The sequence below is a fragment of the Pavona decussata genome, unplaced genomic scaffold (genome assembly GCF_977016875.1).
Source record: "Pavona decussata unplaced genomic scaffold, jaPavDecu1.1 SCAFFOLD_59, whole genome shotgun sequence".
Classification (NCBI taxonomy): Eukaryota; Metazoa; Cnidaria; class Anthozoa; order Scleractinia; family Agariciidae; genus Pavona; species Pavona decussata.
The window spans coordinates 1,898,961-1,912,006 of NW_028145481.1; the positions used below are offsets into that span (position 1 = coordinate 1,898,961).

The 13,046-nt window shown below is 39.3% G+C and overlaps 1 protein-coding gene and 1 long non-coding RNA gene across 5 annotated transcripts in view; one reads left to right on the forward strand and one right to left on the reverse strand.

Annotated features, from left to right (window-relative positions):
- The window catches only part of LOC146479379 (uncharacterized), a 76,646-nt gene that overhangs the window by 6,402 nt on the left and 57,198 nt on the right, over positions 1–13,046 (forward strand). For 2 of the 4 annotated variants that reach the window (XR_014864949.1, XR_014864948.1), the window contains exons 5-13: positions 35–156; positions 715–890; positions 1,176–1,519; positions 2,096–2,337; positions 2,957–3,118; positions 4,037–4,225; positions 7,973–8,081; positions 8,601–8,915; positions 9,657–10,181. Coding sequence is in view for 2 of the 4 variants with exons in the window: in XM_085111021.1 (XP_084967147.1) it covers positions 35–156; positions 715–890; positions 1,176–1,519; positions 2,096–2,337; positions 2,957–3,118; positions 4,037–4,225; positions 7,973–8,081; positions 8,601–8,915; positions 9,657–9,724 (1,727 nt within the window). In the remaining 2 variants the exon portion in view is untranslated. Of the gene's footprint in view, positions 1–34; positions 157–714; positions 891–1,175; positions 1,520–2,095; positions 2,338–2,956; positions 3,119–4,036; positions 4,226–7,972; positions 8,082–8,600; positions 8,916–9,139; positions 9,570–9,656; positions 11,100–13,046 lie in introns of those variants that run through there. The other 2 variants (XM_085111022.1, XM_085111021.1) reach the window with 2 other exon arrangements.
- LOC146479380 (uncharacterized) overlaps positions 9,161–13,046 on the reverse strand; it is a 91,779-nt gene continuing 87,893 nt past the window's right edge. Inside the window, exons 2-3 of the long non-coding RNA XR_014864951.1 lie at positions 9,634–12,291; positions 9,161–9,175 (exon numbers count right to left, since the gene is read on the reverse strand). This is a non-coding gene — a long non-coding RNA (uncharacterized LOC146479380). The remainder of the gene's footprint in view (positions 9,176–9,633; positions 12,292–13,046) is intronic.

Genomic DNA, 13,046 nt, shown 5'->3' on the forward strand with positions numbered 1-13,046 from the left:
CTGTTTTCTTTCCTGGATAATTTCTCTCTATCAGGATGGTGCTTTGGCTGCCGGTCTGCGATCACACCCAGAGCTCCTCGTTGTCCGGGGTCATCTGACTGTTGCGAAGGCAACTCTGTCTCAAGTGTTCCAGAAGCATGCGCGGTTGATCATGAGGTAATTGTTTTTTAAACTTCAGTTAAACCAACTAGTGGATGTTTTAACCACTGCTTATCCGGCTCCAACACAGTGTTGGACGAAAGTTAAATCAGTTAGCCTTCTTTGATCTTCTTAATTAACACCTGACGTTTCTACCAACCTCGTTTCCAGGGCTTTTTCCGCAAAATTTACAGGGGAAAAGCCCTGGGACTGAGATTGATCTTTCAATGACGTCATAGTTGCAACGTCGTACGAGACAGTCCTACTCGCTCCTAGGGCTTTTTTGGCATTTCTTTTAAAGCTAAACTGATGAGTTTTACACATACACATTTTTTTACACACACCTTCAATATCAATACAGTTAGTCAAGTAGGCACGAGTAGCTATCGGGTTGTGCTAGAACACTGAATTTTTGGCATAATTTGACAACCCAGCACTTTTTCCAGATTGGAAGATCGGAGGAAAGAACTTCTATGTTTAGCAAGAATTTTTTACTTCTTGGAAAATTCAAAAATAATTTTTGAGCGTACGGTTACGTATTTACTGGATATATCTTATTCCTTTTTGTCTTCACAGAATGATGGAATCCCTGAAATTGTTGTAACAAGCATCAATGAAACAGAAGACTTGCCGAACTCTAACCAAACGACTGTCATGACCTATCTGTCAACGATACCAGTCACGGCAGACGTTCATCGTACAGTGTTTGATGTGTTTCCTCTTGGAGGGGAAACAGGCCAGGAGGGCGCAAGGTGGGTTGCTAAACGTCTTCACCTGTCAAATATGAAAAACTTTCTTATCCATGAACAGTTTGTTTTGCTAGAGCCTGGCCTTGAATTCTTAACCTGAAGAAATTAATGCTGGCATGGACCATACTGCCATACCTCTTTCGTGATTGTCTTCGATCAGAATGTACATTCAAATTTTATCTGTACTTTGAGCTTCAACCCGATTGAAACGGAAATTAAAGAGGGGATAACAAGACTCATTCATGAACACTCACATATATCTAAATAACTAGAACTCTCTCTCATCAGATTGTATCCCCAGTTCACGACATATGCAGAGAACTTATTCAACAACAATGGAGGAACATTAAGCCACCCAGACTCAAATGTCGCCATCATCATCGACAAAGGAGTAGTACCCGAAGGAGTTTCCCAGACGTTTTTCTTTGGGGTGGTGTACGATGAGACCTTTTTGTTGCGGGACTTTCCGGAGACGCCCGAAAGGACGCTAATTTCGCCCGTGATTCAGTGCGGCCCTGAAAACATCAGTCTATCAAAACCAGTGGAGATTGTTCTTCCACACTGCCTGTATGTGGACGAAAAAAAAAAGACATCCATCAGGGTCTTTAGATGTGGACAGGTTCCCGAAAATGGTAAGATCTGATATTCTATTTGAAAAAAATAAAAGTAACATAGATGTGAAAAATATCAATTTCGTATAATTATTAGAACTGCAAACAATCTGGGAACAATTTGATGTGGTCGGTAAGTATTCAACGACTTTGATGTTACCATGGGAACTAACTTTTGACAGCAGTTTTTTCGTACTGCAACTTTTATGTTTTCGTTCTTATTAATGTTTTATTGGTTTTGATTACCTTTCTTTCAATTTTGGTGCTTTCCAGAAGTTTTGGGGAAATCCAGAAATCAAACATGGCCGCCGTTTCAACAATGATGACGCAATTACCACGTCATTTGACGTCATCACTTCTAGTTACTTACTTTTAAGGAAACATCTTTGTATATCTTTGTTGGGCGTGTTATTTGTCCTCCAAGTGTCATCGCCATAGCTTTAAATGGTCGGGGAGTTAACGAGACGAGAAATCCCTTCTCTGGCCCAAGAAGACGCAGAAAAGCCCGGTCCAGATGTGGTTAAAAAATAAAAACTCGCTTATAAGTTACCCTTAAAGACAAATGAGTTATAACAACCCAAATGTCCTCCTCTCAAGGCCCAATGAAATGGGAGAAAGTCCCCTCAGCATCAGAGAAAAACTGCCAGTCCAAGTCTTCATTCACTGTGAAGAAGGATACCATTCACATCAAAACCAAGACGTTCTCCCTTTGGAGTGTGTTTGCTTGTGGTGGACCGAAGAGAAAGAGAGCCACCGTGTTTGCCCACAAACCAAATGCAGACAGCGACGTCATTTTCCTTCGCTTTTACATTTACAGCGATAATGAGGATTCCAAGAAGGTTGGTGATGTGATAGGATACAATAGCCCACTTTGAAAAAAGTGGCAGCCTTGGGCGAGAGTGGGCGCACGTTCAATCATGGGATTGTTTGGGACAACACCGTACCGCGCTAATCATGAAAAACACATGGAAGAATTAGTACCTTTTTTAAAGCTCCAGGAAAGAATTCTGGAGTCATTATTTCGATGACATATTTTTGCACCAGAATTAGACTAAAATCTTAAACTTACTTTTACTAACTCGTGCAGAGTTTGTGCAGTTACCTTGAATCACTGAATCAGTGTGCATGCAAAAGGCGTTCCCCCCCCCCCCCCCTGCCCCCAAAAAGGATCCCATAATTTAATATAAGATCACTTCAGCCGATCCTGAATGCCACTCTTTTTCAAAGTGGGCTACATGTCTCCGCGGTTTGGCTTCAGTATATAGAGGTTTCGTTCGCTTTTTTTCTTCAGAAACATACACTTAGCGTAGTTTAGTTTCGACCTTGTTACATTACATTAACTAGGAATGCGAACTAGAACCGAGGGTTTAAACACGGCTTTCTCTTTTTTTATATAACATACATTCTGCATGGTTGTCGTGGAATAAGCATCTTTATCTTTCTTTTCCTTATATCAAGCGAGTGGAGCGCATAGAAAAGGAGAGATTTCCTCAGTCGAAGCCAGCAACAAATGAAAAACCTTTCAAAATGTGCAACGACAGCAAAGATATAACAGTGTGGCTTGATTCAGAGGCTCTTACAAAAAACGGATGGGAGTTGGATCAAACTCCCGCTATACAGGTAAAATATTAGTGTCTTCCGTCCTTCTCTCTCTTTTTGTCTCTGTGTCTCTGTACATGTCTCTCTACCTCTGTCTGGCTGTCTCTCGTTCGTGTTGTTGCGAAGCTAATGTACATAAGGTGTGCTTTGAATGATACAAGTAGAATTGTTGTGGAATTGATGTAGTGAAGAACCAGTTCCTTAAAGAACAAAGAAGAGGTAGAAAGATTCCTGGTACCTCTCAGCGAAGTTGAGTGAGCTACTCTACAGTATATACACTCGATTGCAAAAACGTTGACACCTAAAAAGCATAAACCGTGAACGATGAGACCCAGTGACTTTATGGGTATAAGTGTACTAAATTTATTTGCATAATATTCTATTCTCGTGCGACGCTTGACTGGATCAAAATTAGTTGCACGTGGTGAATGATGGAAACTGTCCAAGCTTTCCTTGAAGAGTCCAAGTTGGCCAACAAGGGCCAATTTGAGTGATATCGCGATTTGTCTAAGTTCAAATCAGTCAATGAACTTAAGCAATATTTGGTAGAAAATTATTCGGAAGAATTAAGTGAGCACTGTATTCTTTCTTGCAAAGAATGAGAATGGTAAATTATTGATTATTGAAATGAGGTTGACGAGGTTATTGTTTAAACACTACCCACAAATCCGTTGGGTCTCATCGTTCACGGTTTATGCTTTTTAGGTGTCAGTCAACGGTTTGGCAATCGAGTGGATAGGTGTGCCACCACTGGAGGCCAGCGAACCTCACAAAATTCTAGAACAGGAAGGGAAGGGAGCACTTTTCTGTGCGTTTTTATGACCGTTTTTAGGTTTTCGTACTCTTAGAATTATAGGTAGATATACCAGTCTCCATCTTTTGCAGTAAGGTGGATTGTTAATAACGACTGACTTGTTCTCGTTGTTATATACCTTGTAGACGTACAAGTACGAGATGGCGTACAAGAATGGGTACCGATCCTACGAATCGTGTGCTTTCTCAGTGAAGCCATCTCCTGGGCATCTGTCCAGTGTCGACGGTTTTTCCTGTAATCTGTACTTCCAACAGGAAGACTATCTTGAACATTTTCTTTACGTCAACCCAGGGATTACCCCTCTGGCCCGCAAGGTAGAGTACCAGCATTTGTAAATTGTAATCAGTATTGGCACACTAAGAGCGGTTTTCAATTTAGTGTCGTAAAACGAAAACCAAAGTATTATCCTGCCCAATTACAACAGACGTATAAACAGCATAACGAACTGCTCAGAACTCAAAACAGATGTCCGCATGTTACAGGCGTAAAAGGGGGGGGGGGGGGGGAGACACGTATGAGCAAGTCACGATTGGTTTTGGTTTAGCTTCTCAATGGTTGAGAAAGTGCCGCGAGTGTTTCTAACATAGTCACCTGCAGGCTGATCGTCAAATGGAAAGTAACCTCACAATAACCATTTAAAACTGTGCGGTAAATGAAAATAAATATTACAAAAACAAGTAGCCTTATTTTGATGACCGCAAATACATATAGTATTGCAAAAGCTCGAAAAAATACAAAATTTAACCGTGAACGGGCTAAATTACATCAGTCCCTATTATACTGACATGATATGAAATATCACAGAGCGATTTTCAATTGAGTGTGGTAAAACCAAAACCAAAGTTTAGTTATTACTCTGGCCAATCATAAGAGATGTAAACAGCGCCATGAACCAATCAGAACTCGAAGGAAATACATGTAACCGCCGCCAAGCACGGCAAAACTCGTGCGCACAAGTCACGATTACTTTTGGTTTTGTTTCTCATTGGTGGCGAAAGCGGCGCGAGTTTGTTACCCAATCACAGAACGAAGAAAACAAAACCAAAGAAATTAACGGATTACTTTCGACCATGTTCTGTCGCACTTTGTAATAATCATCGCACTTTGTAATACCTGTCGCACTTTGTAATAAAACTGTCACACTTTGTAATACCTGTCGCACTTTGTAATAACACTTGTCACACTTTGTAATAAAATAGCTGTCGCACTTTGTAATAACAAGTTGTCGCACTTTGTAATAAATGAAGCTGTCACACTTTGTAATAACAAGTTGTCGCACTTTGTAATAAGCTTTTAAATTACTTTTGAATACGATGTTTGGTGGAAAATAAGTGAATTAACCAATCACCTAGGGTACAAATGTGTTCTTCTTTTATATTTTACTTTGCACACTAAACTGAGGGGATGAAAAAGGAAAAACTCCTTCTCCTCCACAATTCTCGCAACTGTTAATTGTCTAGATCTTGACTACGATGTATCGTGACTTTCTCATCATGAGTAAGGACTTTTAAAAATCGGTTTTGTTAAGCCGTTCCATTGACTCGGTACTAGTCTAATTCACCGTGCAAATGACCCTATTGCATGTTTAATTTGTAAATGATAGCTTAATTCAGGTGTTAAAAAAGGTATTTATCAACCGGTCTTAAGATCTTAAAAATAAATCGGAATTTGAAATATAATGGCATCTCCTGCGGACGAAAATAAAAAAGGCTTGTCTCCTTGGGGTTTTAGAGAGGAAGGAACTGGAAAGCAACCTGTGATGATGCTCAGCTGGCTCAGAACAGAAGGAGAGATTTGGTGTTCTCGTGCAAATCCCGGGCAAAACGTTTTTCTCTGCTCCCAACCAAGTGGTTAAAGACATGCTAGTCTAACTACTATGCCCACACCTCAAAGTGACTTCATCGATCTAGGGCAGAAGGCATTTGTACATCTCACACAATGGTTTCGACCAATGCTCGAAGAGAAAGGCTGTCACATTGCATCCATTCCACCCCAGTGGATCCTTTTGAAGGTTCTGGTTAATACTCAGTTCAAGGGGTAAGCATACCCAGATCTGTGGACCACCCTTCTAACAAAGAAACGCGACAAAGATGATCTCGAAGATGGACTCCACTTGGTAGAAATCGTATTGGTTCTTCATATCTCCGCTGTTCAGCTTGGAAAGGGCATAATCAGCCCAAAACAGATTCAAGAATGATTCACATTCCTCCCTTGGTGGAGAAACTCTTGCAGATCTCATGGGAATTTCACTGAAGGGTTCAACAGTTCTGGATTTTGATCCAGAGGCAGCAGTGAGAAAATGAGCTTCTTCATCAAAAAGGCACGAGGACCATTCCTCCAAGCTTGAGGATATAATGCATCAGATATTCAGTATATAGATAGAGCCTATCCAGTCTTTTCTTTCTTGGCCCACCCCTCATTGCAACTCCCATCTACTAATACCTCAGCACACACCAAGCGAAGAACGATACAACTATAAATTCGATTATTTACCGTGCTTGTATCTACTGCACAGAGCTATCGGCTATTTATACTGCGTTGCGTGTAAATTTCGAAGAACTGTGGTAATTGTCTTGTAATGGCGTCCAAGGTATCCCGACTTTTAGCCACGATTGTAGCACCTATTTAAAATCTTGTGACTACCCTCCCAAAAAAAAAACCTCATATGGAACAAGTAGCGAGTCACTTGAAGCCTCCGTCTCCCTTGCTTACCCTTGGACTCAACCCTCTCGCTCATCTTTTTATTTTTACCTGGAGCTATTTCCCCTCTGTTCAGTTATTACACTCCATCGTTGCTAAACAAGCGATGTGATCTCCAAAATAACAATTGGGAGAAGCGTGGAGTAGAACGAGTTCGTCCCCTCAGTTAAGTATGCAGAGTAAAATATCAATGAAAAACGTATTTGTGTCCCGGGGGGATTAGTTAAGTCATATATTTTCTACCAAATATCCTATTCAAAGGAAATTTGAAAGCTTATTACAAAGTGCGACAACTTGTTATCACAAAGTGTGACAGCTTCATTTATTACAAAGTGCGACAACTTGTTATTACAAAGTGCGACAGCTATTTTATTACAAAGTGTGACAAGTGTTATTACAAAGAGCGACAGGTATTACAAAGTGTGACAGTTTTATTACAAAGTGCGACAGGTATTACAAAGTGCGATGATTATTACAAAGTGCGACAGAACAGACCATCAACTGAAAAGCGCTCCATAAACGTGTCTCGGGAAGAGTCGATCGATAGCGTATCTACATAATCTTCCGTGCACACTGTCGACTAAGAAATACTATATCGGGGAAACAACTCGTGGCGACCTAGGCCATATCTACTAGGTTAACAGTATGCAGTGATTTAACAAAGTAAATTGGCCACCGCAAAGAGAATCGAAACAAAAGCGGAAGATTAGAGCGTTATACCGCTCTGGCGAAGGGCAATGGAAACGTCAGCTTTTGTATTTCATTTAATGCGGTGGCCGATTTGCCTTATAAACTAAGTTGATAACACCAGACATTCGTTTCACTCCCCCACCAACGTAGCACCACAGTTGTTTTTAGAAGCTATCCCCTTTATCGACTATGAAGTGAGGTCGTAATCGTCTGATGTAATTAATCAGCTTGCCCGGCACGTCCAGGGAGAGGGCAGGACATGAACGTCCAAACTATAATATTGGTACTACGGATGCTGTGACCACTAATCTACAGCTTTACATGACTATTCGCACTCTACCACCCTAGGTACCTGGTGCGCTTTTTCCCGCGCTTTGTACCGTTTACAAGTTTTCCCGCGCTTTGTACCGTTTGCAAGTTTTCCCGCGCTTTGCACCTTTTGCAAACTTCCTGCGCTCTTCACCAACCTCAGCTTGGCGCTGTTTTGATTCGTTTTGTCATGATATTGGGTTTAAACATTTATGTACTTTTAATTTGCCAGAGGTGGTGACTTAAATTGGTGTTACCACACCAAGTATCCACCTTCTTCTAACATAATAACAGTTAATTATATAAACAGATTTTACAGTCGGTAAAGAAGATCAATTCTAAATAATTATTTCATCGATCAGTTAAATTTGCAGAGCGTGGATAGATTTTCCGTAAAAAGCAGCAGCGATATAAACAGCGTTACAAAGGGAAAGACTTCGAATGAAGACCAAAGCGCTGCATCCTCTCCAGGTACAAAAAGATAATCATTATAATGTGTACTTTTGTGTGTATATAATGCTGTAATGCTATGCACCGCTACTCGCAGCCTTTGTATCCGTGCATGCATTCACGATATATGAAAAGGGTTGTTTCTCTATCTGAGTAAGTTGTTACAGAAAGAGCGTTTGGCCTGCTTTTAATACAGGCGAAAGAAAAGAAAGAAGAGAAGAAATTTTTCGAACTTGCCACGAACGGTGGCCTCGAAGAGTACGGAAGCTGAGAATCGAGCTACAGTGTTGGAAATAAAAAAATGAAAAATATTGAAATGACAAAATAAAATAATACAAAAGCAGGAAAACTGATTAAAATAGTTTCAACTTGAGGACACTTTTACATTCTCTGATACAGCTAATTTTTGATCGAATTCATTCCATAAATTTGGGTACTGACATAAAAGTCTTAAAAGTTAACTTGTTAGTGCTTCTTCTTTTTTTCTTCGTCTTTATCTCTACCGATTCCATAAATTCCTGGATGCTTTAATTTTTTCAGAATCTCATGTCATTGCCATACCAGAAGATTTACTCGAACGAGCTGATGAGCTGGTAACACAAGAGCAGTTTCTTTCAATATGCATTTATGTTGGACCAGAATGGAAAATTGTTCTGAGACATCTGGGCACGGATGAGGCGGTTATAAAGAATTTGGACGAGGATCATAAATTCGAAAAGGTGAAAGAAAAATGCTATCAAGGCCTGTTGGAATGGAAAGAACGTATCGGCCCACAGGAGGCGACAATGAGGAGACTTTGTGACGCTTTACAGAAAGCAGGTTGTTCAAAAGCGCTGGAAAAGTTATCGAACAGAGGTATGTTCAAACCATAAGTGAGAAACCCTTTTACTCTCGCATGCTCTCCAGTCTGACCATAAGTTTATCATATCTTAAAACCAAGTACCCGAAACATTTGGAGGATTCGTGGAAGTAAGTTCACAGAAAATATCACTAGAGTTTGTTTAACAAGGCTGGCACTAAAGGGCGTTACAATCCTTTGGATCCTGGACCAAATTGGATTTACTCACGTGCTTTTTCAGACTGATGGGAAGAAAACCAGCCAACCAGAAGAGGACCTTTGGAGCAAGGACAAAAACCTCATTAAAGTTAACTCACAAAAGGAGTCAACTAGTACTTCGCAACAACCGGCCTATGGTTATGAAAACAAGACCCTGAAGGAGAGTTGTCAGTCTTTGACTGACTTTCAAAAAAAGTTAACTTTGTTCAACGCAGGATAACTCAAGACACACAAGTTTAGTAATTAAACTAATATTAAAGGATCGAAATGAACGAGACAATCTTGCAATACACAAAATACATTCGTATCAATGATATCTGTTAAGGAATAATGCCAATCTAAAGCAAATTTATTTTTCCCTACGGCGAAATTTTTCGTCATCATTTTAGAGACTTTTCACGTTTGACATAAAACCACGAAATATAATGTGCAAAAAAATTGCAACAATAAATAAGAAAAATGTTCATCTGAGTTTATCAACCTTTAATTAATTGATTAATTAATTAATTAATTTACCTATTTATTTTTGCATTACTCAGATGTTGGGCAAAGGCTCGCTCCCATCCCAGAAAGCACCTCAGGCGTAGGAACATCCACGTGTGTATAGCCATAGCTACCAATTCTCTGAAGAGATTAATCGAGAGGATCTGGCCATGGCCTTTCCGTTGAGTCTTTCTTGTCATTGGTGGCCGGTCATATTCCATAGGGGAGGAAGGCTACTAGCGGAATTGTTTGTCCACCCAACAACGAAATTATTTGGGTCACCTCGGAAATTCATTTCGGATGAATCTCTCAGGTTCCCCAACGCTCCTCGCAGGATGATGAAACCCGGTTGTGTTCGCATGCCTCCCTCTCGCTAATTTCACCATTTCTACCATCCGTTACATGACAAGAAAATGAACGGCGAGTTTGGAGGGCATAGACTTCAGAACAGTCACATTTTGCAAAGAAAAACAAAATATTTATTATTAAATAAAATGAAAAATAAATAAAATAAATAACAAAACGTTTATAACTGACAATGTATAAAAATGTTAGAAAAGTTATGTATAACTGCCAAAAATGTGGTTTTCAGTGAGGCCCTGCATAAATCTAACGTAAGAATACAAAAAAAATTCACAAATATAGCTATCTAAAAATAAAGAGTAAAAAGGGTAAGATCGATAAAAGAAATCATGGCTTTAATTTACATATACCTTACATTATTTGAAAATATAGAAAAAAAAGCGTGCTTTTATAGAGGATTAGGGCAAACTGTGGTATTTTTACAGTTTTGTTATAGATATATCTACAAATTAAACTTTCTTATACCTCCGACCTTTATCCAAAACAACAAATTACGAGTAGATAGAAATATTTTAACGTTGATAACATTGATACAACGACTGTTTATTGTATAGAAAGTCATAGTTTATTTAGTAGCTACAGAATAAAAATTAGGGAGCTTACTATTGTTACTGCGCACACGTTCTGCGTATCTCGAGATACTCGGGTTTCCTATGGGTGGTGCCAACTAATACAGGGATATTTTTGCGCGGTCTAAAACTATGGGTAGAAAGCAGAACTATTGCAGAACTTAGCAAGGGTTCTTGGTATCCAAAAAGAAATTGGAAGTAACCATGCATTTTTCAAAGACAATAAACTTTCAATTTGGAAAAAAAATAGAAAAAAATAAAAATAAAAAACGCCATTCATTCCTTCATATTTTACGGCCTTTTAGAATTGTTGTTGCTTTAGTTTGTCTGGTTACCCTCAATTTTCTTCATGGATTCCAATAGGTCTTGCTAAGATCTGCTTTTCCCGCATAGTAATAAACCGCGCAAAAATACTTCTTTATTAGAAGGCATCGTCCTTAATGAGACCCTTTCATTCACTTCCCATAATTTTTAACTTGCTTTTGTGCAGTAGAAGACTAAGCCAAGCTAAACTGCACCTAACCTTTTTGGTTAATTTGCTTGTCTCTGAATTTGACACTGACTTGCCGGCCAAGAAGAAGCGGTGTAATTCTAACGTACCCATCTGTAGGACGAACAGACTAAAGAAGAGTTTTATAATTGCGTAATTGTAAATAGTGTTCATTCCTTTCTGTAGATATTTTATATTTATTCATCATTTTTGCCTTTGTTTATTATTGTTACCTTGTAAAGTTATTACACAATACAGTCTTATAGCTGCAATGGGATTAACTTAATAAACTATCTACCTATATCTATCTATAATATTATGAATCATATGAATATTTTTGCATTCTCTCATAAGATAATAATAGTATAACCCGGGGGGGGGGGGGGGGGGGCTATAGAGAGCAATACTGTTCTTCTTGAAGAGAAGACACTAAGTGAGTAAGGGTCAAAATGAATGACTTTAAGTGGGGATTTGGCGTAAAGTTGGGGAGGGTAAAACATGCAAAAGTCACATGTAAAAAGGGTGGAAAATCTGACTCCACAAGCAATACTTCTTTGCTTCTGAAATCGTCGAGTCAGTGGTACCATTTGACAGGACTTGTCCTTATTAGATACATTACTACTACCATGATAATGCTATTGACCTGAACATTTAGTAAATTTTGTTGCGTGTTTCGCGCTGCCCCATATCATGAGTGGGACCAACGTACGGAAAAACTCCGGCCTAGTAAGGAAGTTTCTGTTGACGGCTTTTCTCTGAGGTATAGAGTGTGTGCGCGGCGGCCATGTTGGAGGACTAAAACAATAGAAGATATTTGCATAAAAATAGGATATATTTCCGAAAGGAAAATCATTGTGTTGTTTCGGTCCTCCAACATGGCCGTCGTGCACACACTCTATACACAAGTGGTACAATTTTTAGCTCCATTAATGTTAAGGGGATACCATTTCGATAGACGTGGATATGCGAAAAGGTAAAGGCCCCCCGGGGGCAACTTCCTCCTAAGGAAAATGTGTGCAGTATCCCTCCCCCGGATCAGGAACGGCACAAGAGAACAATGCTTCAAACATTTTCTTCAATAAAATTTTTTACATTATAGCTACGGCGGAAATTTTAGCGAGTATATATGAGTAAAATTTTGAACTGCCATTATCAAAACATTTCTGGATCCACCCATGACAGCTTTCAGAAACAATGTATACAGCTATTTCAATTAACGTTCTCGGATCAAAGCTTAAAGCTTTAAGACATCTTCAAAGAGGCTGCCACCTCATTCTTTTTGATATCCTAACATTTCTTTCATCCAAATGGCTCCCCGTCGTATATCGTCACTGGACGGACAAGGCATAGCTGATTTTGATGAACTTATTCATAAAAAAATCCACAGAATCTTGAAGTCATGTCTTACAGCTTTAAACTTTGATCCGACAACGTTAATTGAAATAGCTGTATGCACCGGGATTAAGAAATTTGAATAAGAAAGGAAAACTAGGTGAAACTCTGGGCGAAGAGAGGGTAAAATAACGTCATCGCGAAAATTGCCTCTTCAGAGTAATTTAGACATTCAAAACAAAAAGGGTAGTTTTACAGCAACTAAAATATGAAAGCGAGAAACATGTGCGGAATTTAAACTGTATTTTAGATTTGATATTTTTGCACTAAAAAAGGAGTGAATCAAGTGGAGCCTGATGATTATTGCTGATCAGGAAGCCACGCATGGCAAAGCACTTAATAAGGCCCCAATACCAAAATGCTCTACACGCACTGATAAAAAACAACTTATAACTATTGCATCGGCTTCACCAATTGCGATCGATTATTATAGATAATCGGTTTTGCCCCGCACACTTCTAATGACGCGAAAGCCGGAAATACGCGTGTCACTTTTTCAATTTGACAGTCGTTTCAAACGAGCGACCGCAAGGGGCTCCTTATTGGTAGAAATTAGTTATGCCATCAGTTATTGCTTACCGGATTAGGTTTCCAATGATCGCATACCAATTAATTATGTCGGGATATCACAG